Source organism: Heptranchias perlo, chromosome 5 (genome assembly GCF_035084215.1).
Source record: "Heptranchias perlo isolate sHepPer1 chromosome 5, sHepPer1.hap1, whole genome shotgun sequence".
Taxonomy (NCBI): Eukaryota; Metazoa; Chordata; class Chondrichthyes; order Hexanchiformes; family Hexanchidae; genus Heptranchias; species Heptranchias perlo.
The window spans coordinates 74,216,526-74,243,839 of NC_090329.1; the positions used below are offsets into that span (position 1 = coordinate 74,216,526).

The following is a 27,314-nucleotide window of genomic DNA, read 5'->3' on the forward strand; positions in this document are numbered from 1 at the left end:
CAGTTTGAATTGGGAAGGGAGTATAACATGTTACCAAATTGAAGAAGTATGGGTGTTATCGTTATCAAACACCTATAGCTTTGTAGAAAAAAAGATCAGTACACAGAGATCACACTTTTAATCCATTTTCCTTCCATACTGTTTTCATGATTGTTTTATATACTTGCTATTTATTCAGTTTTTCAAATGAGTAACTTTCTGGCTCTATTTCTAATGAACTTCTGATTGCCATTATCTAAATTACACAAAAATAGCAAAAGCCATATTCATCCTTTTCTTTTCCAACATTAAACAGATAAAATCCAACTTTGCATTGTCCTTCACTGATGCATCAGAACTTAGTTCAGCTGCCATCTCTCCACAAACTGATGTGGTCTTTTCACTGTTAACAAAGCTTTGAGGAAATCTTACACTTTTTTGGTACTGACACTACTATTCTTACAAGATAGGCCCCTACCATCATTAGCATTTTTTTTGTTGGAAATTCTCAAGTCTCAGTGAGGTAAATAGGGATTTTTGATAGAAAATTAAATTAGCACAGGAATGGAGGAACTAAATAGTTCACTGCCTTTTTCACTGAAACAATTCCCCAGGTCTCCTGACTTGTTCAAGTTCCCTCTTAGAAGTTTGCACTTTCTGGTGTGTTCTAAAAGTGTTGATCTCCCAGTCATTTATTCCTCACCTACAATGCATAAGGAACAATGTCCTTTGATTTATCCCGCTCCTCCTGAAAAATGGATCCCATCCTATTCTTTTGTATAATAATATAACAATAATATATTTGATAAATAAAGGATTAAAAAGATGAGGAAAATTAGGCAAAGGTAGGCAACTGAACAGTCTTACAAATTGTTTTTTTTTAAATGTTACTGACCATTAGACTACCCCTTTAAGGGAATTTGTCAAGAATTGGAGTCCTAGATTTCATAAATTCATGTTGGTAAGTGTATTAGTGTATTTTTCAAAATCATCCATAGTTGCTGTTCATGAAAAGCTTAATGTTATTTCACTACTTTTTAAAAGATCAGTTTTTTCCTTTGAAAGGATTGAAAGGAAAGCATTACTTAACTAATTTTATATCCTACAAGTGACCTCCAAAATTTTAAATATTTTCATGTTCTGGTAGTTGAGCCAGAGTTTTTTTTGAATAATAACGGATTTTATTTTGTTGTCCATTAATGTCTTATTTATTGCTTCAAACTTTAGTTCTTGTAGAATTGCTGGAAAAAGTTGTTGGTCATCTCTCTGACAATCCGTCAGAGTGTTTCTTCAGACCATATGAAGGTGAGTGGTTTTCATGTGTTGTCCAGGAGATAAAATGCTACATAACTTGTAATATTGATATCTGTCTTGGTTTACGAGAATACTTTGAGATTTAAATGCTAATTGTGCTGATGTAGAAATGTTTTTTCAAAAACTAATTTGCTGCAAAATATTGAAAATAGGATTTTTCCAGAATTGTTTTTTTGGGAATGGTAATTAGGAACTTAGTTTAATGAGGCAAGATTTGAAACCTGGATTTGGAAAATGCTGTGTAAGTAATGTGATCAGAATCAGAGGTCAGAGGTTGTTAGGTTTAAGTAATGGGTCAATAGATAATTAAAATATGCTTCACTCTGAGAAGAGTCTGATTGTTCAGAAGCCTTTCCAAAATCAATCTTGATATCCCAGTTGCTCTTATTATAAATCTGTGGATTAATACATTGAAGGAGTTGCACATTTGGAAAAGAGAGCACTCAGGGTGTCTCTATGGAGTAATTGCTGAGTAAACATTCTTTCCAAATGCTTTGAGTAATTTTCTGTAAAGGAGATTCATTTATAGGATGATCAGAAATGAGCCTATGGGCCCGATATTAGGAGGGAGGCGGGTTGCCACTGGAGGGGTCGACTGGGCGCGTGGGTAACTTGCCCAGTAAAATCAGTGGGTTCCCCAGGCGAGCGATCGTAAGTAAATTGAAGCCACTTACCTTGGCTTCCGGGTTTCGCGCTGGAAAGCTGCTCAGCGGGTGGACCGCGCACCCGCATCATAGGCTGTCAGCTGGAGGAGCCCTATTTAAAGAGGCAGTCCTCCACTGACTGATGCTGCAGAAAGGAGCCAAAATTACAGCATGGAGCAGCCCAGGGAGAAGGCTGCTCCCAGGTTTAATGATGCCTCACTCCAGGTCCTACTGGATGGGATGAGGAGGAGGGGGAAGACAGAGATCTTCTCCCCGGCGGACGGGAGGAAGTGGCCTGCCTCTGCCGCCAAGAAGGCCTGGCTCAAGGTGGCAGAGGAGGTCATCAGCACCACCAACATATCACGCACCTGCATACAGTGCAGGAGGCGCTGCAATGACCTAAGTAGGACAGCCGAAGTGAGTACACTTACTCATTCCCCTACACTCCGTCTGCCACATCACCGCCCCCACCCCACATCTCCTTCTGCATTTCCAACACTACTCTATCGCATCACTCCTCACACCCACTCAAAGCTCATCCTCATCATACCTGCACTTATTCACCTCGCTAGTAATCATCCCTTCACTACCACTCAACCCAATCCTCATACAATCTCATGGCTCTATCTCATACTCACCCTCTGATGCATCTCTTTCACGGTCAGCCTCACCCAACCTGCCACTACCTGTGCTGCAGCACATATGTACAGTAGGAAACGTAAGGCAAACGTGTCGTGAGCATGAAGGGGATGCACAAGGGTGTTTGAGGATTTGTCATGGTTGATTGATTTCAGATCAACTCACATTACATATTATATTGTCACCACTACTGCCACGTCTTGGTCATTCTTGACTGGCTTGTGCAATAATGCTCTTTCATGAGGCTCTCCATGAACACCCTTGATGCCACCCATTGGGTCACCCTACAGTGGGTGTATATGTAGTTGCACGATTAGATTGTACAGGTGCCTGTTGTGCAGCACCGTGTTGTGTAGCTCCACGTAGCGGAGGTAGACGGCATGCCTGGCGAGGCTGGTGATGTTACTTGTCCTCCAATGGAGTGATGAATGCAGCAATGGAACTCCCCCCCCATCCTGACAGTGTGAGTGTGAAGGGGTCCACAAAGTAGTTAAATGTGTTTGGACAGCAGAGTTTAGGGTACAATTTAATAATTTGGAGTGTGGAGACAACGATGTGGCAGGCAAAACTTTGTCTGAGGTGACAGATTGCCCTGCTGCAATGAATGAGCGTTTACCCTGCACCTGTTAGGAACAGAGGAACAGGAGTAGGCCATTTAGCCCCTCGTGCCTACTCCGCCATTTGATAAGATCATGGTTGATCTGTGATCTAACTCCATATACCTGCCTTTGGCTCATATCCCTTAATACCTTTGGTTGCCAAAAAGCTAGCTATCTCAGATTTAAATTTAGCAATTGAGCTAGTATCAATTGCCGTTTGCAGAAGAGAGTTCTAAACTTCAACCACCCTTTGTGTGTAGAAATGTTTTATAATCTCACTCCTGAAAGGTCTGGCTCTAATTTTTAGACTGTGCCCCCTACCCCTAGAATCCCCAACCAGCGGAAATAGTTTCTCTCTATCCACCCTATCCGTTCCCCTTAATATCTTATAAACTTGGATCAGATCACCCTTTAACCTTCTAAACTCTGGAGAATACAACTCCAATTTGAGGAATCTCTCCTCATAACTTAACCCTTGAAGTCCGGGTATCATTCTAGTAAACCTAGGCTGCACTCCCTCCAAGGCCAATATGTCCTTCCGAAGGTGCGGTGCCCAGAACTGCTCACAGTACTCCAGGTGCGGTCTAACCAGGGTTTTGTATAGCTGCAGCATAACTTCTGCCCCCTTGTACTCTAGTCCTCTAGATATAAAGGCCAGCATTCCATTAGCCTTATTGATTATTTTCTGCACTGTTTGTGACACTTCAATGACCTATGTACCTGAACCCCTAAGTCCCTTTGGACATCCACTGTTTTTAACTTTTTACCATTTAGAAAGTACCCTGTTCTATCCTTTTTTGATCCAAAGTGGATGACCTCACATTTATCTACATTGAATTCCATTTGCCACAGTTTTGCCCATTCACCTAATTATCAATATCTCTTTGTAATATTATGTTTTCATCTACACTGCTTACAATGCTACCAATCTTTGTGTCATCGGCAAACTTAGATATGAGACTTTCTATGCCTTCATCTAAGTCGTTAATAAAAATTGTGAATAATTGAGGCTCCAAGACAGATCCCTGCGGGACTCCACTAGTCACACCCTACCAATGTGAGTACCTTCCCATTATCTCTACTCTGTCGCCTTTCGCTCAGCCAATTTCCTAACCAAATCTGTACTTTTCCCTCGATTCTATGGGCTTCTATCTTAGCTAACAGTCTCTTATGTGGGATCTTATCAAATGCCTTCTGGAAGTCCATATAAATAACATCCATTGACATTCCCCTGTCCGCTACTTTAGTCATCTCTTCAAAAAATTCACTCAGGTTTGTCAGGCACGACCTACCTTTCACAAATCCATGCTGGCTCTCTCTAATTAACTGAAAATTCTCAAGGTGGTCAGTCACCCTATCTTTAATTATAGACTCCAGCATTTTCCCCACAACAGATGTAAGGCTAACTGGTCTATAATTCCCTGGTTTCCCTCTCTCTCCTTTCTTAAAAAGCGAAGTGAAATGTGCAACTTTCCAATCCAGAGGGACAGTTCCTGAATCTAGAGAACTTTGAAAGATTATAGTTAGGGCATCTGCAATGTGCTCACCTACTTCCTTTAAAACCCTGGGATGGAAACCATCTGGTCCTGGGGATTTGTAACTTTTTAGTGCTATTATTTTCTTCATTACTCTCTGTCGCCTTTCGCTCAGCCAACTTCCTAACCAAGTCCGTACTTTTCCCTTAATTCCATGGGTTTCTATCTTAGCTAACAGTCTCTTATGTGGGATCTTATCAAATGCCTTCTGGAAGTCCATATAAATAACATCCATTGACATTCCCCTGTCCACTACTTTAGTCACCTCTTCAAAAAATTCAATCAGGTTTGTCAGGCACGACCTACCTTTCACAAATCCATGCTGGCTCTCTCTGATTACTTATGTTAACTTTATTGAGTCCCTGTCCCCCATTCAATATTAGTTTTCTTGGGATTTCCGGCATGCTGTCCTCTTTTTCTACTGTAAATACTGACGCAAATTAATCATTCAACATGTCCGCTATTTCCCCATTGTCAATGACAATATCCCCACTTTCAGTTTTTAAGGGGCCAACACTGCTCCTGACCACCCTCTTTTTCCTAATGTAACTATAAAAGTTCTTTGTATTGGTTTTGATATCCCTTTCAAGTTTCTTTTCATACTCTCTCTTTTTGTAGCTCTTACTAACTGTTTTGTGACCCTTTGTTGATCTTTGTATCTTTCCCATTTGCCAGGATCTGTGCCATTTTTTGCCTTTTTGCATGCCCTTTCCTTATGTCTTATACTGTCCCTTACCTCTTTAGTTGTCCATGGCTGTTTTTTATGGCAAGTGGACCTTTGCGGCTGCTGCTGGCTGCTGGCTGCAACACATCTGTTTAAACAGGGAGTGTTTCCCCCAGCATGGGAAACAGCTCTGGGTAGTCCAAAATCTGAATCCTCCTAAACTCTCCAACTAATGAGGTCTGTAAATGACCTCAAGTACCCAGATAATGATCTTAAGTGGGATCCCGCCGACTTTGATTGCCGGTGGGAGTCCCGCATGCGGGCGCTGCGCGCGCACCGATCCCCATCATTGGGGAACCCGGAAGTGGGCAGGTTGGAGCCAGGCTCCGGACCCGCTCCGGGAATCCCCAATTTTTGAAGCCCCCGCCACGAACGCACCCGCTCGGCCATCCGAAAATTGACCCCTATATGTTTCTAAAGCAGTTCTTGTTAACGTGGCACTTGTAAACATGGTTGGACAGAGTATAAAATGTTCTGAAAGGTTAGCATTTTGAAGCAATTGATCTGATCAAAAATTTGGTACAATTCAGTAGTGCATTTTAAGTTAAATGTTTGTCTTTACTTTTCTTATGAAATTTTCCTGACCTGCTGAAGTAAACCAATGGGCCCAGTGAGTTATCCCTCATGAACTCCTCATGGTGTTTGCAAGTTGTGTTTCTTTTGTTGAGGGAGTGGCTAAATATTGTCAACATATTTTCAAAACTCTTCATTCAACAAATTCACCACCAGAAGATTACATGAGGTGATCAGAGCACCTGCGGAGCCCTATCATGTTAGTAGAATTGACGGTTGAGATTGACAAACTAGAACCATTCACAGGTGATAGAAACAGTTTACTACAATCAAGAGAGAACAAGGGCCGGACACTACTCTCTAGTCCCACCTAAAATGGAATGGGATAGCTGCAGTGAATGAGGCAAAATCTGGCGGAGAGGCCTACTGCAACCTCAGTTTCCTTCCCTCCACCCCACCATTGCTGCTGCTGGTCTGCCCTTCCATGCCGACCACATGCAAATGCTGAGGCGGGGAGGGTAGGAGGGCACAGGACAGGGTGTCCAGTCCATTCTCCCCATGTCCACCCCAAGATTCCTGGGATTGCCATGTGAAAGGTTACGGTAAGCCCAGAGTAGTGGACCAGAGGTCAGGGAATAAAGGGAAATTCATAGGTTAAGCTACTTAACCTGTGAATGTCTTGGACTCTGCCTACAAGGTTGAGGGGCAGGTACTTTCTGGGCTCTTCTTCCCCTTTAAATCATCACTGCCTCTGCCCAAGCTGAATCACCAGTCCCACTGCCACACCTGCAGAATTTTACTAACGGGCTCCCTCTTGGTGACAGGAATTTTGCTGCTCATATCCAATGACCTCAACCCAGGGCAAGTCCTGCTCCACTGCAACTCCGTCCCAAAAAATGAGAATCTCGCCCAGGTTTCTGATCCAGGTTTTTTGTAATCTAGATGAGCACACTAACTGATACCTGGCTCACCAGTGATAATTAGCAAAGCTGACAAGGATAAGTGCAGATCTGGGAACGCATTAAGCTCATCATTCCATACAAGCCCACGTTACAATCACTGAAACCACCACCCACTTCTGCACATTTCATTTCAACCTTATCCAACTGCCGTAGGCATCATCTTCAGAAAGCCTCGACCCCAGCAGGAATTTGCACACACAACACTGGAATGAGGGGTGGAGAAAAATCAGCCACAAACTCTCTTACCCACACACACTCTCGTCCCCTCTATCACTTGAGACTTCTCCAATTCTGAGGTAATTTCCAACCGCTTCCTACTCTCCTTGACCATTTACATCCCCTTGCCTGCCTCCATCCCTTTTACCTTCACTCTCTGCCCCTGAGGAAAAGCTCCTAGATCCCTCACCAGCTTCCTCTCCTCCGTTTTACTATCTGCCATCACAACTCTCTTGCCTTCACCGTTGAGGCACTCGTCCCCACCAGATCTCAAATATTCTCCCATCTTGGCCCTCCCAGCAGATATCATCGCAAACTCAAATCTAAGATCTGCAGACTTGAGCACACATGGTTTACAACTGGCCTGATCACTCATTGCCAGATCTGCCTTGACCACCTCAAGGAATATCGATAGTGTCTCTGCAGCCAAAACCTCCCACTAACATTCAGTTGTCTTGGAGGACAAGGATAATTACAAACTCCTCCACCACAAACCACCTTCTGTGATGCCTGATGTGAAGAGCTCATGGACTTTTCTATCTCCAAAATTGAGGCTATCTGCTTTACTGCATCTATCTCCTCCAACCCCACAGCTCCTACCCTCAATTCTGTAAGATTATGTAGCTTATCCCTCCAGTACTCACTGGATTAATTTTCTCTGCTCCCTCGATTTCTTCCTGATAAAGCCCTTTGCTCAACTACCATTCCTCAAGCCTAATGCTTACCAATATTAATAGAGCTTATAAAAAATTGAAAAAAGTATGCAGTTGTGTTCTAACTTGATTAATCCTATTTTGCGTGTTCTCCATATTCCAGAGTATTTTCAGCATGTGTTCTACATTGGTATAAAGCCGAGTTCTATAGGTTTATTTTGTGGCTATTTCAGTCTTTTATATTCCATTTGTATTTGAATGTTAGGGTACTGCCTACTGATATCCTGTTTACTTTAAACCTTTTGAAAATTATGTGTAGTTGGGCTCTTACTGATTCCCGAAAGGGACCTTAATTTAGTTGTTTACAAGTTAATGTATCATCAATTGAAACTCATTTAACTTTTGAATTTAAGTTGGTTATGTGAAAAACTGCACTGTTTGTTTTGGCACACGTAGTTGTGAAGAGGAAGTCCTTAAGTAGATCAGCCATGTTCTATTTGGCATTCTGATGTGGCGGTTTTGAGATTTAGCTGTAATTCTTATCCAAGGTCACTTCCCAGTTTTAAATATCATAGCAAGAAATTGTCCCATCACTTTACGTGCAGCCACACAAGTTGCAATTGTAATATTAGCCCTGAATTGGGGATGCAGGGGCTGAAGTGGGTAGTGATCCATCCGGACCCCTGGAGTGTGAGGCCTGGGAGATTTTAACCCCGGACCTAATTTGAATGCCCCGACATTGACTCCATTACGAAGCTGCAGGGAATGACGTCAACACTGGCAGGCGGGAGTGGAAATTCGCGAGAGTCAGGTCACCGCAGGGGACCCAGGGAAACAGTCCCCAGCCAGATAACATTGAAATCTGGAGGAGTGGGGGAAGTCTAGGGCAGCGGAGGCCCATGGTATCCATGTGGAGCCAGGAGGATCCCTTCTGTTCTTCCTGGCCTACAAGCAATCTTTAAAAAGTGTAAAAATAACACTTACCTGGGCCTCCTGTGGCCAGGTTGCTGCCTGCCACCAGCTTTTACTAGCGGGTCTGAGACCGTGCAGCCCTTAGTCGGCCCGCAGTTAAAATGGTGTATGTGCCCCAATGACATCATTAAGTTTAGATGGTGGGGGGCAGGAATAGGTCTGGAATGCGGCGCAACCCCTTCCCCACCACCTTAACACTCCCATACTGTTCCCACCCGGCTGGGTTGGAGGTTAAAATACCCCCATCACCTAAAAGTAGGCACTACTTACCCGCAATGCATGACATGTTCTTATGCATGGTCAGCATATGGTTTCCCCAAAAACTGACAAACTAAGCTGCACCCCCATGGTGCCTGAAGGATACAATAATTTGAAGAATGGAGAAGATCCTACTAGGCTGGTAATCGGTCGTCTTCCACTTCAGAAGTATTTTAGAATGATATACAATGGATACATTTTTCTTTTTCTCAAATATAATCATTGACTCAGCTATGAAAGTGAATTAAACACTAATTTGCAGTAATTTCTAAATTAATTTTAAATATCTGCTATTTTATACCACAATTAAACTTGACTAAATATGGAAGGGATACTTTGTATTAAAAGAGTATTTCTATACTTCTCATTTAAAGCTATTGAACAGGTCATTGTGGCATGTTGAACTGTCTTTACATCTCCCCTGTTCTCTCCTTATGAAGGCACTGATTTTGCTGGGGTACAGTTCTACAGCAGCACATCAGTGCTTAGCCAAGGAACTCTTCATATGTAAACCGAGACAGTGATTTCATCACAGACTAGAAATCAAACTTTCAATGACAAGCCAAATACTAATGGTGAGAATAGAGTTTCCCTCCTCGTCGCCACACTACAAGGTTCTCAGCAGACCACCAGAGGCAGTGAACGTCAGCCCACAACACTTTGTGAAACATTTCCTCTGTTCACTATTTGTAGCAATATCATAAATGCGTTCTTTATGAATGCTTTCAGGATCTCATTACAAATAGCGGACAGAGAAAATCTTCTCCCTTTTCTGCAAGATAGGCGTAAAATATTCTGCATTTGCTTGCAAGAAAGAATGAACAAATAGAAACAAAAAATGTGTTTTCATTTTTTTTCCTTATTGAAAAGGTTTGAAACTTAAGTATTTTTAATTCATGCATGAGATGCAATATTGTGAGCAAACTATTTTGAATTTTGAGTATTTAAAATTTTTTCAAGGTCACCCTCAATGGCTCAGTGAACTTAGCTGTGAGGAGCTCAACTATGCAGATCAACAGGGTCTAAGTTTCTGTTCCCAATCTGTGTTGAGTTAGCTGATCTCGTTGATTTGGCAGCAAGGGCACTACAGTTGGCCTAAGCTACCCAAGGAAGGGGAAAATTGACAAAAACCACTGCTGATTGCTGTCCACCAACCCCTGCAGGAAGTGGGGGCTTTGTGAGGCCTCCTGCTTCTAAGCAGCTTGCTGACACTCTTTGTCAAAGCTCATAGATGAAAAGTGGCCACTGCGCAAGGTATCGGAGGCAACTGGTGCATTGTAAAAGTGGAATCCAGCAAGGAGTCAATGCCATTATGAGAGGCGGGGAGGGGAGAAAATTGGCGAGAAGGAAAATAAATTAACATTTTCAAATCCAGTGTTGCACTATATTTCTTTTAGTCAAGTACATTAACAGATTTCATTTCCAACAAAATGCAACCCTGATGATGAATGCTTCAAATTTGTAAAATCGTTCATAAAATATGAAAAATGATCCTCAATTGGGCAAAATATTCGACCATGAAAAGGGCTAGGAGCAATATGAGTTTTGTCATATAAATCCTGATGCTACTGAATAAACATTTACGTGTTACACTTAAAGAGGAAACGCATTTTCACATTGTGTGCTGAAGTTATGACAAAAATTGTGAGAATTATTGATTACGGTCTTTATGGAATCACGAAGTATCTTAGAAGCAGCAAAAATGAGTCTTACTATGTTTGTTGTTGTACTATGTGTACCTCATTAAGGTTTTCATAATGGAGAAATATGAAATCAAAACAAATTATCAAGTGTTTTACATCATATACATGATAAAATCAAAAAGGACAAATTCACCCCTACATGATATAAATGCCTAGCAGCCAGTGACGTAGGCTGCCATCTCTGTTGTTATGTGCAAGAATTGATTCATTTTGTAACAGGATCCTAGACAATTTGCAAATCGATTAGTGATTACATTGTGTGGATCACAACCTACCTGCAAATTCACAGAAGGCAAACCTTTTCAAATTTTTATTTAGACATGAAATCTGTAATTTGGATACCACAAATAATAAAAATGTTGTCCTTTCACTGTTGGGACCTGTGTTTGAATCCAGCTTAGACTGATGGGGCATGATTTTAGCATGGAGGCCGGAAGGGAATGGGGGCGAAGATAATCGGATGCGAAACCCGGAAGTTAAGTTGGCGGGCCGCAATCTGTGATCACGACCTTAATGAGGGCAATAAATTTGATTGACAGGCTGGCTGTCTATCGGACGGGAAAGATGGGGATCAGAGAAGAGGGAGGATGGGATCATGGGCCATGGAGGACATCGGAGGGGTGGGGGGGAGCTGATGCTGAGAGATCAGGGCGGGAGTGGTCTGATGCCGGAGGTGGAGATCGTGGTCGGGGAGGGGGAGGCTGAGGCCAGGAAGGTGTCTGAGGTCGGGTGAAGAGGTCACAGATCGGGAGAAGAGATCAGAGGTCAGGTGAAGAGTTGGAGGTGGAGGGGGCCAGCATCTTGGTGGGGGGGTTCACCATGGTGGGGGGGAAGGGTGGTCGGCCAATGGCAAGGGTCCGATCACGCCAGGTTCAGACCGGGTACGGTAGCATAGTGGTTATGTTACTGGACTAGTAATCCAGAGGCCTGGACTAATAATCCGGAGTCATGAGTTCAAATCCCACCGTGGCAGCTGGGGAATTTAAATTCAATTAATTAAATAAAATCTGGAATAAAAAAAACTAGTATCAGTAATGGTGGCTATGAAACTACCGGATTGTCATAAAAATCCATCTGGTTCACTAATGTTCTTTAGGGAAGGAAACCTGCTGCCCTTACCTGGTCTGGCCTATATGTGACTCCAGACCCACAGCAATGTGGTTGATTCTTAATCGCTCTCTGAAATGGCCTAGCAAGCCACTCAGTCAAGAAGGCGGCTCACCATCACCTTCTCAAGGGCAGTTAGGGATGGGCAATAAATGCTGGCCTTGCCAGCGACGCCCACATCCCATGAACGAATAAAAAAAGGGTGAGCTTGTTGGGCCTGGATGAAGCTCTCCTGCAACTCTGGGCCCACAAGCAGTGCAATAAAAGCACTCACCTCATGGATCCAGCCCTTCCCGCCTGCTTTTACCTGACATGAATCAGAAACTATGGCAAACCTGAACAGGAAAGGAAAAATTCATTTAACATTTGTAATACACAAAAAATGAAGTGCTTCAACTATTTCAATGAGGTACATTGCCCCTTTAAGTATTGGCCACCCACCGTCTGTAAGTGGGGGCGAGACTTCCTGGTGTCTGTTGCGCGCACGCATCCTAACACACCTGGGTCAATCCCGGAAGTGGGGGCGTTGAAGCTGGGATGCGGTCCCATTCCAAGGGCTCAATTTTAGGGGGCAATTGCGGGTGCGTTAGGGGTGGGGGGGGCTCCGAAAAGAACGAAAATCCCGTTCAGGTTTGGAAGCCGGCTCCAACCTGCCGACTTCCGAGTTTCCCAGGGACCCATCTGTGTGTGCGCGGGTGACCCGAAAACAGAAGTCCCGCCGGCAATGAAAGCCGGCGGGATGACAGTTAAAGAGCCAAATGTACCTCATTGAGGTACTTAAGGCACTTTACCTGTCACAGATGAAGTAATTGTAACGATTTTTAACTTATCTGGGCGGCTTGCCCACCGCTTCTGATTCATGCCTGGTGAAACCAGACGTGAAGGGCTGGATCAGGGAAAAAGAAACTAAGTAAGTTAAATAAAACACCATAGAAGGAAGTTAAAACAGAAAACGTACCTACCTTTGCACCCTGCTCCGATGTCCAATGTCTCCCTCTCCGATGTCCCCCTCTTCACCCCCCCCCCCGATGTCCCCCTCTTCACCCTCCCGATCTTCCCCTTCCCCCCCCGATCTTGCCCTCTTCCCCCCCCCGATCTTGCCCTCTCCCCCCGATCTTTCCTCTCATCACCCCTGATCTTCCCTCTCATCTCCCCCGATCTTCCCCTCTCCTCCCCCGATCTTCCCCTCTCATCTCCCCCGATCTTCCCCTCTCATCACCCCCGATCTTCCCCTCTCTTCCCCCCCGATCTTCCCCTCTCTTCCCCCCCTCTCTTCCCCTCTCTTCCCCCCACCCCGATCTTCCCCTCTCTTCCCCCCTCCCGATCTTCCCCTCTCTTCCCCCCCCCGATCTTCCCCTCTCTTCCCCCCCCCCGATCTTCCCCTACCTTCCCGCCCCGATCTTCCCCTATCTTCCCCCCCGATCTTCCCCTATCTTCCCCCCCGATCTTCCCCTATCTTCCCCCCCGATCTTCCCCTATCTTCCCCCCCCCGATCTTCCTCTCTCTTCCCCCCCCGATCTTCCCCTCTCTTCCCCACCGATCTTCCCCTCTCTTCCCCCTCGATCTTCCCCTCTCTTCCCCCCCCGATCTTCCCCTCTCTTCCCCCCCCGATCTTCCCCTCTCTTCCCCCCCCGATCTTCCCCTCTCTTCCCCCCCCGATCTTCCCCTCTCTTCCCCCCCCCGATCTTCCCCTCTCTTCCCCCCCCCGATCTTCCCCTCTCTTCCCCCCCCGATCTTCCCCTCTCTTCCCCCCCCCGATCTTCCCCTCTCTCCCCCCCCCCGATCTTCCCCTCTCTTCCCCCCCCATCTTCCCCTCTCTTCCCCCCCCGATCTTCCCCTCTCTTCCCCCCCCGATCTTCCCCTCTCTTCCCCCCCCCGATCTTCCCCTCTCTTCCCCCCCCCCCCGATCTTCCCCTCTCTTCCCCCCCCGATCTTCCCCTCTCTTCCCCCCCGATCTTCCCCTCTCTTCCTCCCCCGATCTTCCCCTCTCTTCCCCCCCCGATCTTCCCCTCTCTTCCCCCCCCGATCTTCCCCTCTCTTCCCCCCCCGATCTTCCCCTCTCTTCCCCCCCGATCTTCCCCTCTCTTCCCCCTCGATCTTCCCCTCTCTTCCCCCCCCGATCTTCCCCTCTCTTCCCCCCCGATCTTCCCCTCTCTTCCCCCCCCCGATCTTCCCCTCTCTTCCCCCCCCCCGATCTTCCCCTCTCTTCCCCCCCCCGATCTTCCCCTCTCTTCCCCCCCCGATCTTCCTCTCTCTTCCCCCCCGATCTTCCCCTCTCTTCCCCCCCCGATCTTCCCCTCTCTTCCCCCCCCGATCTTCCCCTCTCTTCCCCCCCCCCGATCTTCCCCTCTCTTCCCCCCCCCGATCTTCCCCTCTCTTCCCCCCCCCGATCTTCCCCTCTCTTCCCCCCCCCCGATCTTCCCCTCTCTTCCCCCCCCGATCTTCCCCTCTCTATCCCCCCCCCCGATCTTCCTCTCTCTTTCCCACCCCCCGATCTTCCCCTCTCTTTCCCCCCCCCCGATCTTCCCCTCTCTTCCCCCCCCGATCTTCCCCTCTCTTCCCCCCCCCGATCTTCCCCTCTCTTCTCCCCCCCCCCGATCTTCCCCTCTCTTTCCCCCCCCCCGATCTTCCCCTCACTTCCCCCCCCGATCTTCCCCTCTCTTCCCCCCCCGATCTTCCCCTCTCTTCCCCTCCCCGATCTTCCCCTCTCTTCCCCCCCCCGATCTTCCCCTCTCTTCCCCTCCCCGATCTTCCCCTCTCTTCCCCCCCCCGATCTTCCCCTCTCTTCCCCCCCCCCCGATCTTCCCCTCTCTTCCCCCCCCCCGATCTTCCCCTATCTTCCCCCCCGATCTACCCCTCTCTTTCTCCCCCCCCCCCACCCCACCCAATCTTCTATTCTTCCATTCTCCCCCCGGATCTTCCAATCCATACGATGTCTCGCTCTCTTTCTTTCGCTCCCCCCCCCCCCCACCCCCGCTTCGCGTTGCAGCTCCTGACGGCAGCCAGACTGTCAATCAGACTATCAGGCTGGCTGCCGGGCGCGAAACCTGGAGAGGACATTAATCAACATGCGATCGCATCGGAAACGGTAAGATTTGTTCATCCGGGTTTGCCACGCGCACCTTCACCCACCCTCGCTGCCAACCCATCACCGTTGCAAAATCAAGCCCCAAATATCTACAATTTTGATTGCCCACCTGCCCCCAACCCACCCATTCTTCGGGGTTAAAATTACCCCCGTGAGATCAGGCGTTTGCTGTCTGCCACGTGTAAGGACCCTGAATAAAATGAGTTCACTGCAGTTCCTAGTGGCTGTGTTCCCACTGCACAAAACTACGTCATAATTAAGCACTAAATTAGTGGTCTTAGCTAGGCCACAATTTGGGTTGGTGTGGAACTGCAAATATTTGGGAGGTAGTCTTCTGATTTTGGGATTAAGGCATGTTGTTGGGACCCTACATATTGAAATTGGGAAGTGCTCCATACTTCACTACTGCTATCTCACTTTATTGATCACAAAAATTCACCACCAAAATAAATTCTGTGGGGGTGAATGCATTTATACATGAGATTCATTTATTACTGTTAAGGACCCATGTCACTAAAAGCAAAGTGACTTTTCATTTACTATTGGATTTTTGTTCATGAAGGCAAAATGACCTTTTTAAAAGCAGTGGCTGCATGTGGCTTTGATATGGGAGCTTGATTGTATGTTCGTTGATCTATGAGGCAAGAAATAAGAACATAATGAAAAGAAAAGACTGGATTCCTTCCAAGAATGACAATTCAACTTCTTTTACAATCTCCACAAATTCAGTTTCAGCAGGCCCAAATCAGCTTTCTTCAACTCTGACCAGGGTGGATAAAAGTTAAAGTCCCAATGGTCAACACTTCATTAACTGCTGTTTTCGATTCATTAATTTTAATCTCAGTACAAAGTATGTGATGTCCACTCACAGGATAAGAACCCTTTTGCCTCTGAGAGAAATATTGGCCCCGATATTTATGTGGAGGCGACCGGGAAACCCAGAAATACTGGGAAGGCGGAGGTCCTGCTGAATTTAACGGCAGGACTTCATTAGAATATCTCTACTCCTTTTCCTGCCCAGCAGCGGGCCAGATTGAGAGGCTGGCTGGCTGCCGGATGGGAAAGCCTGCGGTTCAAAGCAGCAGCCAGTGAGGACAGTCCCCTGCAATCCAGAGGATTGGGTGTCGGTTGCCGGGGGGGGTGGGGGTGGCGGTGCTCAGAGCCCGGCAGCGAGGAGGGAGGGAGAGATCGCAGGGTGTGGGGGGGCTGAATATTGCAAGGGCGGGTCGGGCGATTGTGGGAGGGGAGAGATCTTGGCAGAAGATGTGTTTGAGGGGCCGGGGGAAGCACTCCTGCTCCTCCTGGCGTACAAGCAGTGATGGAAAAGCACTTAACTGCTGGATCTGGCAGCTCCCGCCTTCCTTCAGCTGCCGGGTTTCCCGAGCTCTGGAAAACCTTGCCCGCAGTCGTTAAATTCAAATAGCTGCCAAAATCCGAGGAACAGAGCTTCATTTAAATATTAAAATCGCTGACCCGCCTCTCCAGAGCGGTTACTCAGACGCCCCCATGCCCACCATGGTAAAATCGGAAGTGGGAGAGTTTGCGGCAGGTTGGAGTGGGGTTTCACATTTTTAATAATTTTACCCCCCCTCAACCCACTCCCATTTGTCGTGGGGGGGTTAAAGATCCCCCCATTGAGGCTCTAATTTTTGTGTGTTGATAATTTTTACAACTAACTTAGTGCTAGGCAGGAAATAACATTCATGATGTTCTTAAAGCTCATTTTATGGTATTAGTGCCACTTTGCATTCTCTGACATAGTTGCATTCCTTCCATTGGTAGACAATAAAACAACAATTGAGCCATTTATTTAAGGTAGGATCCTATCAAGTTAAGTCTGTAATTTTCCAATATTTAAAGGCATTACTACTAGTGCTACAAGTCACACTGAATCACTTTTTATTACCGACTTGCGGATCTCCCTTGACATTGCTCATGATGTCAGGAATTGTTATTTTATAATGACAGAAGCATTATTCCATGTAATGTACAATATACTATAATTAGAATGGGTGATCTCTGTGGCATTGTGAGTTGAGGGAAAAGCTGTTTTATCATGGCAGGAGTGTTATAACATGTAACGCAATGTATTATAATATAGTTGATTTCATAGGAACACGAGTAGGCCATTCAGTCCCTCAAGTCTGTTCCGCCATTCAATTAGATCATGGCTGATCTGTACCTCAATTCCATTTACCTGCCTTTGCTCCATATCCCTTAATACTCTTACCTAACAAAAAATCTACCTCAGTTTTGAATTTTTCTATTAACCTAGCCTCAAGAGCTTTTTGAGGGAGAGAGTTCCAGATTTCCAATACCCTTTATATGAAGAAGTGCTTCCTGATGTCAACCCTGAATGGCTTAGCTCTATTTTTAAGGTTATGCCCCCTTGTTCTGAACTCCCTCACCAGAGGAAATAGTCTATGTATCTACCCTCTCAAATTCTTTAATCATCTTAAGCACCTCAATTAAATCACTCCTTAATCTTCTATACTCAAGGGAATACAAACCTAGTTTATGCAATCTGTCGTCATAATTTAACCCTTTTAGCCACGGTATCATTCTGGTGAATCTGCGATGCACCCCCTCCAGCTAATATATCCTTCCTAAGGTGCGTTGCCCAGAACTGAACGCAGTACTCTAAATGGGGTCGAACCAGTACTTTATATAACTAAAATAACTTCCACTCTGTTGTATTCCAGCCCCCTTGAGAGAAAGGCTAACCTTCTATTAGCCTTTCAAATTATTTTTTGTACCTGTCCACTAGCTTTTAGTGATTTCTGTACATGGTCCCCTAAATCTCTGCTCCTCCACAGTTCCTAGCTTCTTACCACTTAGAAAATACTCTGATTCTGTCTTTCTTAAGTCCAAAATGGAGGACATCACACTTTCTCACATTGAACTTCATCTGCCACATTTTTGCCCTCTCACTTAATCTATCAATGTCCCTTTGCAACTTTCTGCTCCCATCTACACTACTTAATGTGCCACCTAACTTAGATATACAACTCGCTATTCCTTCACCTCAGTCATAGATATATGCAGTGAAAAGCTGAGGCCCAGTACAGATCCCTCGGGGACACCACTAGTTACATCCTACCAATTTGAGTACATATCCATTATCCCTACTCTCAGTCTCCTATCTCCTAACCAATTCCCTACCCATGTCAATGGGTTGCCTCCAATTCCATAATCTTTCATTTTTGCTAACAGTTGCTTGTGTGGAACCTTCTCAAATGTCTTTTGGAAGTCCATATAAGTAACATCCATAGACACTCCCTTGGCTACCACGTTAGTAACCTCTTCAAAAAAGTCAACTAGGTTAGTTAGACATGGCTTACTCTTGAGGCTCTGATAGGTCCCATTAAACCAGCTATCCCACTGATCAGTGGGCCCACAGATCTAGGGTCCAGTACAATGGCAATGGCTAGAATCCATCTTCCTGATACTGCCGTCTCTCAGGTCAGCAGGATTTCCCAGGCCTCCAGCCTTCCCCATCAGAGCACCAATCAGTGGAATGTGGGAGCTGAGACAAGGCTACTCAAGAGCAAAGTTCAGAGATGCAGCCAGAAGCAGCTCCCTGCTAGAAGCAAGGTGCCATGATATAAGGGCTACCTCATCCCAATACCCTTTTGTAGAGTATGAACAGCCAGTCACCTCCCACAATCCTGGCCCTCACCTAGGAGAAGCACTAAAATAGGTGAAAGAAAGGCACGTGTAGCTACCCAGGGGAACCATGGTGTTAAAGTTTTGCTTGTATTCACTTTGGACTTCATTATATTAAAATAGAATGTGCACTGACATGACGCTTTGGGAATTGATGGAGGTTAAAGTCATACAGAAAAGTGCACTTATTGGGTGCTGTTTTATTCAGTCAGGTTATTGACACATTCATGTAGGGGCAAAGATGACTGATATGTTATCATCATGTTGTAGGATGTGTAATGGATTGAAGAAATATCTCTTAGAAAGTGGAGGTAAGGCATTGGTGTCAAAGGCAGACTGTGTTACACAGAAGAGAAGACTTGAGTGATGCCTCTTGCAGCAGTCACTGATATGGTCTCTGACTGTTGGTTTTCATGATGCTCTCTGCCGTGTAGTTCTAGCTCCAATTCCTCCTCACCAGCAATATCAAAGTCCAGCCCTTCATGAATGGTGAGGTTGTGAAGTGCACAGCAAGCTATAACTATCAGTGGCACACGATCTGGGGCATACTGTACACCTCCATCCAACCTGTCCAGGAAGTAACAATGTGTCGTAGAGGATCTTTTGCAATTTGCCACCCACAATTTGCACACTCAGGCTCTGGGGAGGGCGGGGGACAAAAGGCAGACAAAATTGAAGAGCAAGGAAATTCAAAGTGAAGACATGAAACGGAGTCTATAGGCAAATATTTTTCAACTGTGTCATCGATACCTAAAATTCCATTCCATTAAAATGTGGCCTCTGTGCCTGATCTGTGTTACTATTTCCTACTCTTCTACTACCACGAATGATAAACCTGCAGTTAAACAAACTTGCTCATAGCATTCTCTAATCAAACAAAATAGAGCATACTTAAATGCATGCGTAGAAGTATTGTTTACCAGCTTTCGCAAACTGGTGAATTTTTTTTAAATGAAAGAGGAGCTGACTATCCAGTTTTCCCTGCAACTCTGGCGGGAGAACAGCAGTGACCCAGTTATGACAGGTTTCCACCGTTTCCCTTTGCCTTTTAAAGAGTGGAACATCTGTCCACCCCTTGCAAGACAATTTATGAATATGGGTAGGGAATTATCACTCTTGGACCTGGATTGGATACTCGGCGTAGTAGAGGCAGTAAGCATGGCATCAAAGTGGAAGCTTAGCGGTCTCAACAGAGTAGGTTGTTAGGACCTTGTTTGGTGTTGGGAGGGCAGCCAGGGAAACCTCCCCCCTCCCTGGTTTACAGTTTAGTTTCCGTGCGTGACACACATTCATGGTGAAACTCAATCCTCGCACCAGCTTGGCAGAGATATCACCGTTTATTTTGGTCGCAACCTCTGCCCACAATTTTCACAATAAGTGCTGATTTTTGGCAAGCAGCTACCAGAGATGTGGCTGAAGTAGCGCTTGCTCCCACCTGACACGCTCAAAGTAGGTGCCCTCCCACTGACCCTGCAAACTCTGGCAGGATCAGTATTGGAGGGCACCATCGAGTTCAATCTCAGTGTAAACTGAGGGATTGACCCGAGAAATTTCAGAGCCTTAAAGTTTACTATTAAAGGAAGGCAGTTCATAAGACTGAAATTTCAAAATGTGGTTTTTCACCAGTTGCAGTTATATATATTAGCGAATACCTAGAAACATTTAATTACTGACATCTGTTTTCTCTTTGAACTTGGATGTATTCTACACCACTCTAGTTACCTGTTTGGTATATTTTCTAAAGTGAAAACTACCCTTAAAAATAATTTCAATAATCTGTTGTACAGCTAACCTTCCTTGCTATCTCTCTCACCTCATCCTTAGGGGCCCATTTGTTTCTTAATACTGTGCCTGCCATAAATGTACCCAAATAATCTGTTCATTTCCCCTTATGGCCATTGCAATTTACTTTTTCGATTTTCTTTCTTTACCCTTGGCTATCATTTTAGCATTTCTTACTTTGTTTCCAAGTAGTTTCCAATCTTCATCCTTTGCAACTTCCTGAAATGACTTAAAATATTGTTGTTTTTCCTTTATGTCTACTTTGACCTCTCTATTTAACCATTTATGTCCAGGTTTTGCTATCATCCTCCATTCTCTTATATTTCATTTGTACTTCTTCAGCATGGAAACATAACAAATAAGAGCGTCTTTCACTTTCAGTACTGCCAGAAAGGATGTGCTCACCACTTCATCTGTTTTGTCCGTGAACAAGATTAAAATGCATTTGTGTCATAAAAAGATTTCACATTTGTTGATTTTTCAAATTATAAGTTAATCGGCTAATCTGCTCACTCACGGGAGGATACATCCGTCCCACTAGTTCTGGGCTCACCCTGTCTCATTATATATAATTAAAGAAATAAATCTGTCATGTTTTCTCTGTAGTTGACTGCTGGAGCATGCATGTTTGTGCTTTGTACACAGTTAACCCTTATAGTGCTATGGATAAGTTATCTTGTCTGGGCATAATCGGGCTGCCAGCATCACTGGTCTAATATCTCACCCTGTGGCAGTCCTTCCTGGTTTGCCATTTAAAAACTCATTAAAGGTTGACCTAGTTGCATCAATTACGCAATCATATCAATCTTTAGACTTGTTGCACTCAATTAAAAGAATGACATTTGAAGTTGTCTATCAGCCAATCAGAGTTTTTTTTAGTGTGGGTCCACCTCCAAAATGTTGAACTTGTGAGAGTCAAAAAGAACTATAGAAGTTTACAACACAGAAGGAAGCCCATTCGACCCATTTACAGCGAATTTCCCTGGAGTTTTACGGCTCTGTCACCGTAACTTTACGTTGTAAACAGTGTTTCCGCCAAACTTTCACCAAAGTTACAGCGATGCAGCGGGAGAAGCCCTGAGGAAATTGCTGGTGATTGTGTCTGTGCGACTCTTTGTGAGAACAATTTAAAACTCATTCCACTGCCCAGCTCTCTCCCGATAGCCTTGTGTCGTCCTTGGTTTCAAATAATTATTTAATTTTCTCTTTAAAAAATGTTAAAATCATTAAAAAGATGCAATGATCTCTGCCTCAATTAGTCCCTGTGGCAAATCATTCTCCAACAAGCCACCACTAAAGAACTTTCTCTAAGCTCTTTCCTCACTTTCCTAGTGACTATTTTAAATTGATGATCTCTTGTCATTTTTTTATGTTCATTCTCGGGATCCGGGCATCGCTAGCAAGTCCAGCATTTATTACTCGTCCCTAATTGCCCTTGAGAAGGTGATGTTGAGTCTTCTTGAATCGGTGCAATCCGTGTGGTGAAGATATTTCCACAGTGCTAATAGGTAGGGAGTTCCAGAATTTTGACCAAGCGACGATGATGGAACGGTGGTATATTTCAAAGTCGGGATGGTGTGTGACTTGGAGAGGAACTTGGAGGTAATGGTGTTCCCATGCACCTGCTGCCCATGTCCTTCTAGGTGGTGGAGGTCTCTGGTTTAGGAGGTGCTGTTGAAGAAGCTTTGGCAAGCTGCAGCATTGCATCCTGTGGATAGTACACACTGCAGCCACGGTGCATCAGTCGTGGGGGTAGTTGATGTTCAAAATGGTGGATGGGCTGCCGACCAAGCGGACTGCTTGTCCTGGCTAGTGTCGAGCTTCTTGAGTGCTGTTGCAGCTCCACCCATCCAGGCAAGTGGAGAGTATTCCATCATATTCCTGATTTACACCTTGTAGGTGGTGGAGAGGCATTGGGGAGTCAGGAGATGAGCCAATCGCCACAGAATACTCAGCCTCTGACCTGCTCTAGTAGCCATGGTATTTATGTGACTGGTCCTGTTAAGTTTCTGGTCAACGGCCACCGCCCGGGATGCCAATGGTGGGGGATCCAGTGATGGTAATGCCATTGAATGTCAAGGGGAGGTGATTAGACTCTCTCTTGTTGGAGATGATCATTGCCCAGCACTTGTATGGCTCAAATGCTACTTGCCACTTATCAGCCCAAGTCTGGGTGTTGTGCAGATTTTGCTGCAGGCAGGTGTGGACTGCTTCAGTATCTGAGGAATTGGGAATGGAGCTAAACACTGTACAATCATCAGTATTGAAACAATGTAAAATTATGACTGTGTAAGGTCTTTGAACCAATGAATAATCTCATGTATGGCTGACTGTTTTGTCCCTCTAGTCACAGTTTAACAAATAGTGAGCTGGATTTGACTGAGAACTTCTATGTTTAACAAAGGAAATGCTTAAATAACCTTTTCATCTGCATCAAAATGTCTAACACAATTGTTGTTTTGTACAAAATATAATGACCAGAAGAAGTTACTCACTTGATTGTTGAAATTATTGAAAATTGATTTGTGTTTTGTTTATCAGCATAGCTAGATATAACTCTTTATGCTATCAACTTGTGTAGAGCTAATAGAATCATTGGGGGAGATTTAAACTCCCGGGCATGAACGCGGTAAATTGAGCCACGTGCACATCCAAGAGCGGCAGCAGGCAAATTCGGCCAATTTTAATGGCCGGGCCTCATTAACATGTCATTTGTCGATTTCCTGACCAAAAGGGCCGGGAAGTCGGCAGGAAGAGGCTGTCCAGCCGTTAATATCATCTGGCAGAAGGGCGCCACTGGGGATCCATGGAAGAAGTTCCTGCCACAAATTAAATGTTCCAGAAAGGGAATCTTGGTCGGGGGAGGGGAGGTGCTTGGGGCAGGGGAGACCCAAGGTTTCCTGTGAGGCCTGGAGGAGCACAGCTCCTCCTGTCCCACAAGGAAGTTAAAAATAGATTTTAAAAACTTGTCTTGCTGGTCCTCTTCTAACCCTGGCTCCTGTTCCCCATAGGTTTGGCCTGGCGGCCATCACTGCTCCCCTGCTCAGGCCTCAGGTTAAAATAGCTGATTGGGCCCTGATGACATCATCTTCAGGCGGGTGCAATTTAATACTGTAATCAACCAGATCGATGTAAATCCCCGCTCCATTTTAACTGCCCCCCTTTTAGTGTCTGCCAGGCAGGGGGGTGGGGGACCCTATTATCTACCACGCTGCTTTGATATTATGATGAAGAGTAATCCTCAGTCAAGTTTATGGAACTCTGCTGAATTGCATAAGACCTCAACTCAAAAATCTAATATTATTTTAGAGGAAAGCATTGCAAATAATTGCACATGTAAGAAATTTAATATAGAATAATATAGCACAGAAGGAGGCTTTTCAGCCCATCGTGTCTGTGCCAGCTCTTTGAAAGAGCTATCTAATTAGTCCCACTCCCCTGATCTTTCCCCATAGCCCTGCAAATTTTCCCTTTTCAAGTATTTATCTAATTCCCTTTTGAAAGTTACTATTCAATGTGCTTCCACCACCCTTTCAAGCAGTGCATTCCAGATCATCACAACACGTTGCATAAAAAAAAATTCTCCTCATTACCCCTCTGGTTCTTTTGTCAATAAATGACAGATTTAATGGAAGCATTATATGGTTGTAATAATATTAGTAAGACATTTAGTTGAACCAATATCTCTGCATTCTTAATACATTGTTGTTCGGATTTTGAAATTATACTGCAGCATTACTGCATAGAGATGATGGGCTTCCATCTGAATGTTGCACTGAACGTTTACTTTTTTTTTTCTTTTCATAGCCACTGATACCAGTGTCAAAAATCTCAGTCTTTCTCCAATTCAGCAGCTTGGAATAAAGATAGTTGTCAGGTATTTTGCATTTTATATACATCTTTTAAACTGTGTGTTAAACTTATGTCACTGTAAAACTTTTTTTCTATGCAATAGGTCATTAGATCAAACAGAAAAGTGTTTAGAATTCTAATTGTGAGATCAGGTGAGTGTAAGTAACTCTTAATAAACTGTAGAATGTTGAATTCCGTTAGGATCCGTTGATGTAATTTCCTTTTCTTACATTAGGTGGCACTAAAGCCATTACAAAAATATAAACGTTTGCTTCAAAAGTAGCAATGGTTAAAACTATTTCTTTTAACTAAATGTTTTTACATTGTGCTACTTGTCTTTCTGCTTCATAATAATATTGAGCATTGGCAGGTCAGTGGTATTACTACTGTACCTCTACCTATAAATATTCATTTGTGTAACAAAACAAACAAAACTAGTATATTTTGGTAGGTGTTCTTAACCAATGTATTCTACGCACAGAAACAATATCAGTACACAAGACTGTAGTCTCATTTCTTTAGAATGCTTAGATGGTACTGTAATAACTGAGTATGTTTCAAAATCTCTCTGTTCCAGATATGGCAGGTTCCTTGGTTTACTAAAGGATGATTCTGACCAGGAACTTGCAATTTTGCTGATGCACTGTGATAGATTTCTGAAACAGCAACAAACTACCATAAGCTCCTCACTTTGTATCCTTGCGTGTGGTTTGATACTTAGTGTTTTGGATACTTAATGCTTATGCAGAGCCATATGTTTGTTTTCATTACTGTGAATTACACATACTGTATAGATTTGATTACTGTGGATTCCCAAATTCTGCCTTCATGTCTTAGATCCCACTTTAATTCCCAGCAATACTATTTGTTTTTTTTCATAATTATTCATTTCTATTTTGATGTTACTTAATCAGAACAGTCCCAAGAATATAACTCAACCGGTGATTTTTTTTTTGGTCCCTGGAAGCCGAGTGTGGGGTAGTTTGCTCAGAGGAATAGTGATCAGCCATTCATTTAATTTTATCACTGGGGTTGTATTATGCTATATACCAAATGAAATTCTATCATCAAAATTATGATTTTATCTATTAGAGCTCATGCCCAATATATATCACAGTGCATTTTAGATGTACAATTTAATTTTGCTAGATAAAGCTCAAATAGTAATTTTTGGAAAGTGAAAGGTTCATTTAGCTAACTAACCCAAAAAAATCACCAAGCGACAAATAATTTAAGAACATAAGAACATAAGAAATAGGAGCACGAGTAGGCCATACTGCCCCTAAATCTTCCAAAATTCTCTCGAATCAGGAATCGTTCCTTTAGATTGGAAAATTGCACGTATCACTCCACTATTTAAGAAAGGTGAGAGAGGGAAACCAGGGAATTATAGACCAGTTAGCCTAACATCTGTTGTTGGGAAATTAGTAGAGTCGATAATTAAGGATAGAGTGACTGAACACCTTGAAAATTTTCAGCTGATCAGAGATCAGGCAATGACCATCTCCAATAAGAGAGAGTCTAACCACCTCCTCTTGACATTCAACGGCATTACCATCACCGAATCCCCCACTATCAACATCCTGGGGGGCACCATTGACCAGAAACTGAACTGGACCAGCCACATAAATACTGTGGCTACAAGAGCAGGTCAGAGGCTGGGTATTCTGCGGTGAGTGACTCACCTCCTGACTCCCCAAAGCCTTTCCACTATCTACAAGGCACAAGTCAAGAGTGTGATGGAATACTCTCCACTTGCCTGGATAAGTGCAGCTCCAACAACACTCGAGAAGCTTGACACCATCCAGGATAAAGCAGCCCTCTTGATTGGCACCCCATCCACCACCCTAAACATTCACTCCCTTCACCACCGGCGCACGTGGCTGCAGTGCGTACCATCTACAAGAGGCACTGCAGCAACTCGCCAAGGCTTCTTTGACAGCGCCTCCCAAACCCGCGACCTCTACCACCTAGAAGGACAAGAACAGCAGGCGCATGGGAACAACAGCACCTGCACGTTCCCCTCCAAGTCACACACCATCCCGAATTGGAAATATATCTCCATTCCTTCGGCGTTGCTGGGTCAAAATCCTGGAACTTCCTACCGAACAGCACCTTGGGAGAACCTTCACCACACGGACTGCAGTGGTTCAAGAAGGTGGCTCACCACCACCTTCTCAAGGGCAATTAGAGATGGGCAATAAATGCTGGCCTTCCCAGCGACGTCCACATCCCATGAATGAATTTTAAAAAAGAGAGCCAGCATGGATTTGTAAAGGGTAGGTGATGCCTGACGAAGCTGATCGAATTTTTTGAAGTGGTGACATAGAAACATAGAAAATAGGAGCAAGAGTAGGCCATTCGGCCCTTCGGGCCTGCTGCGCCATTCAAATGATCATGGCTGATTGTCTAACTCAGTACTCTGTTCCCGCTTTTTCCCCATATCCTTTGATCCCTTTAGCATTAAGAAATATATCTATCTCCTTCTTGAATATATTTAATAACTTGGCCTCCACTGCCTTCTGTGGTAGAGAATTCCACAGGTTCACTACCCTCTTGAGTGAAGAAATTTCTCCTCATCTCGGTTCTAAATGGCATACCCGTATCCTGAGACTGTGACCCCGGTTCTGGACTCCCCAGCCATCGGGAACATCCTCCCTGCATCTCGTCTGTCTAGTCCTGTTAGAATTTTATATGTTTCGATGAGATCAACTCTCATTCTTCGAAACTCTAGTGAATATAGGCCTAGTCGACCCAGTCTCTCCCCATACGTCGGTCCTGCCATCCCAGGAATCAGTCTGGTAAACCTTTGTTGCACTCCCTCCATGGCGAGGATATCCTTCCTCAGATAAGGAGACCAAAACTGCACACAATACTCCAGATGTGGTCTCACCAAGGCCCGTACAACTGCAGTAAGACATCTCTGCTCCTGTACTCAAATCCTATTGCAATGAAGGCCAACATACCATTCGCCTTCCTAACTGCTTGCTGCACCTGAATGCTCGCTTTCAGCGACTGGTGTACAAGGACACCCAGGTCTCGTTGCACCTCCCCTTTTCCCAACCTATCACCATTCAGATAATAATCTGGCTTTCTGTTTTTACAACC

General features: G+C 44.6%; 1 protein-coding gene across 4 annotated transcripts in view; it reads left to right on the top strand.

Annotated features, from left to right (window-relative positions):
• tbc1d32 (TBC1 domain family, member 32) overlaps positions 1 to 27,314 on the top strand; it is a 252,709-nt gene that overhangs the window by 175,420 nt on the left and 49,975 nt on the right. The window contains exons 28-30 of one of the 4 annotated variants that reach the window (XM_067984662.1): positions 1,207 to 1,284; positions 24,162 to 24,231; positions 24,784 to 24,899. In XM_067984662.1, coding sequence (XP_067840763.1) covers positions 1,207 to 1,284; positions 24,162 to 24,231; positions 24,784 to 24,899 — 264 coding nt within the window. Of the gene's footprint in view, positions 1 to 1,206; positions 1,285 to 9,448; positions 11,051 to 21,754; positions 21,844 to 24,161; positions 24,232 to 24,783; positions 24,900 to 27,314 lie in introns of those variants that run through there. The other 3 variants (XR_010962915.1, XM_067984665.1, XM_067984664.1) reach the window with 3 other exon arrangements.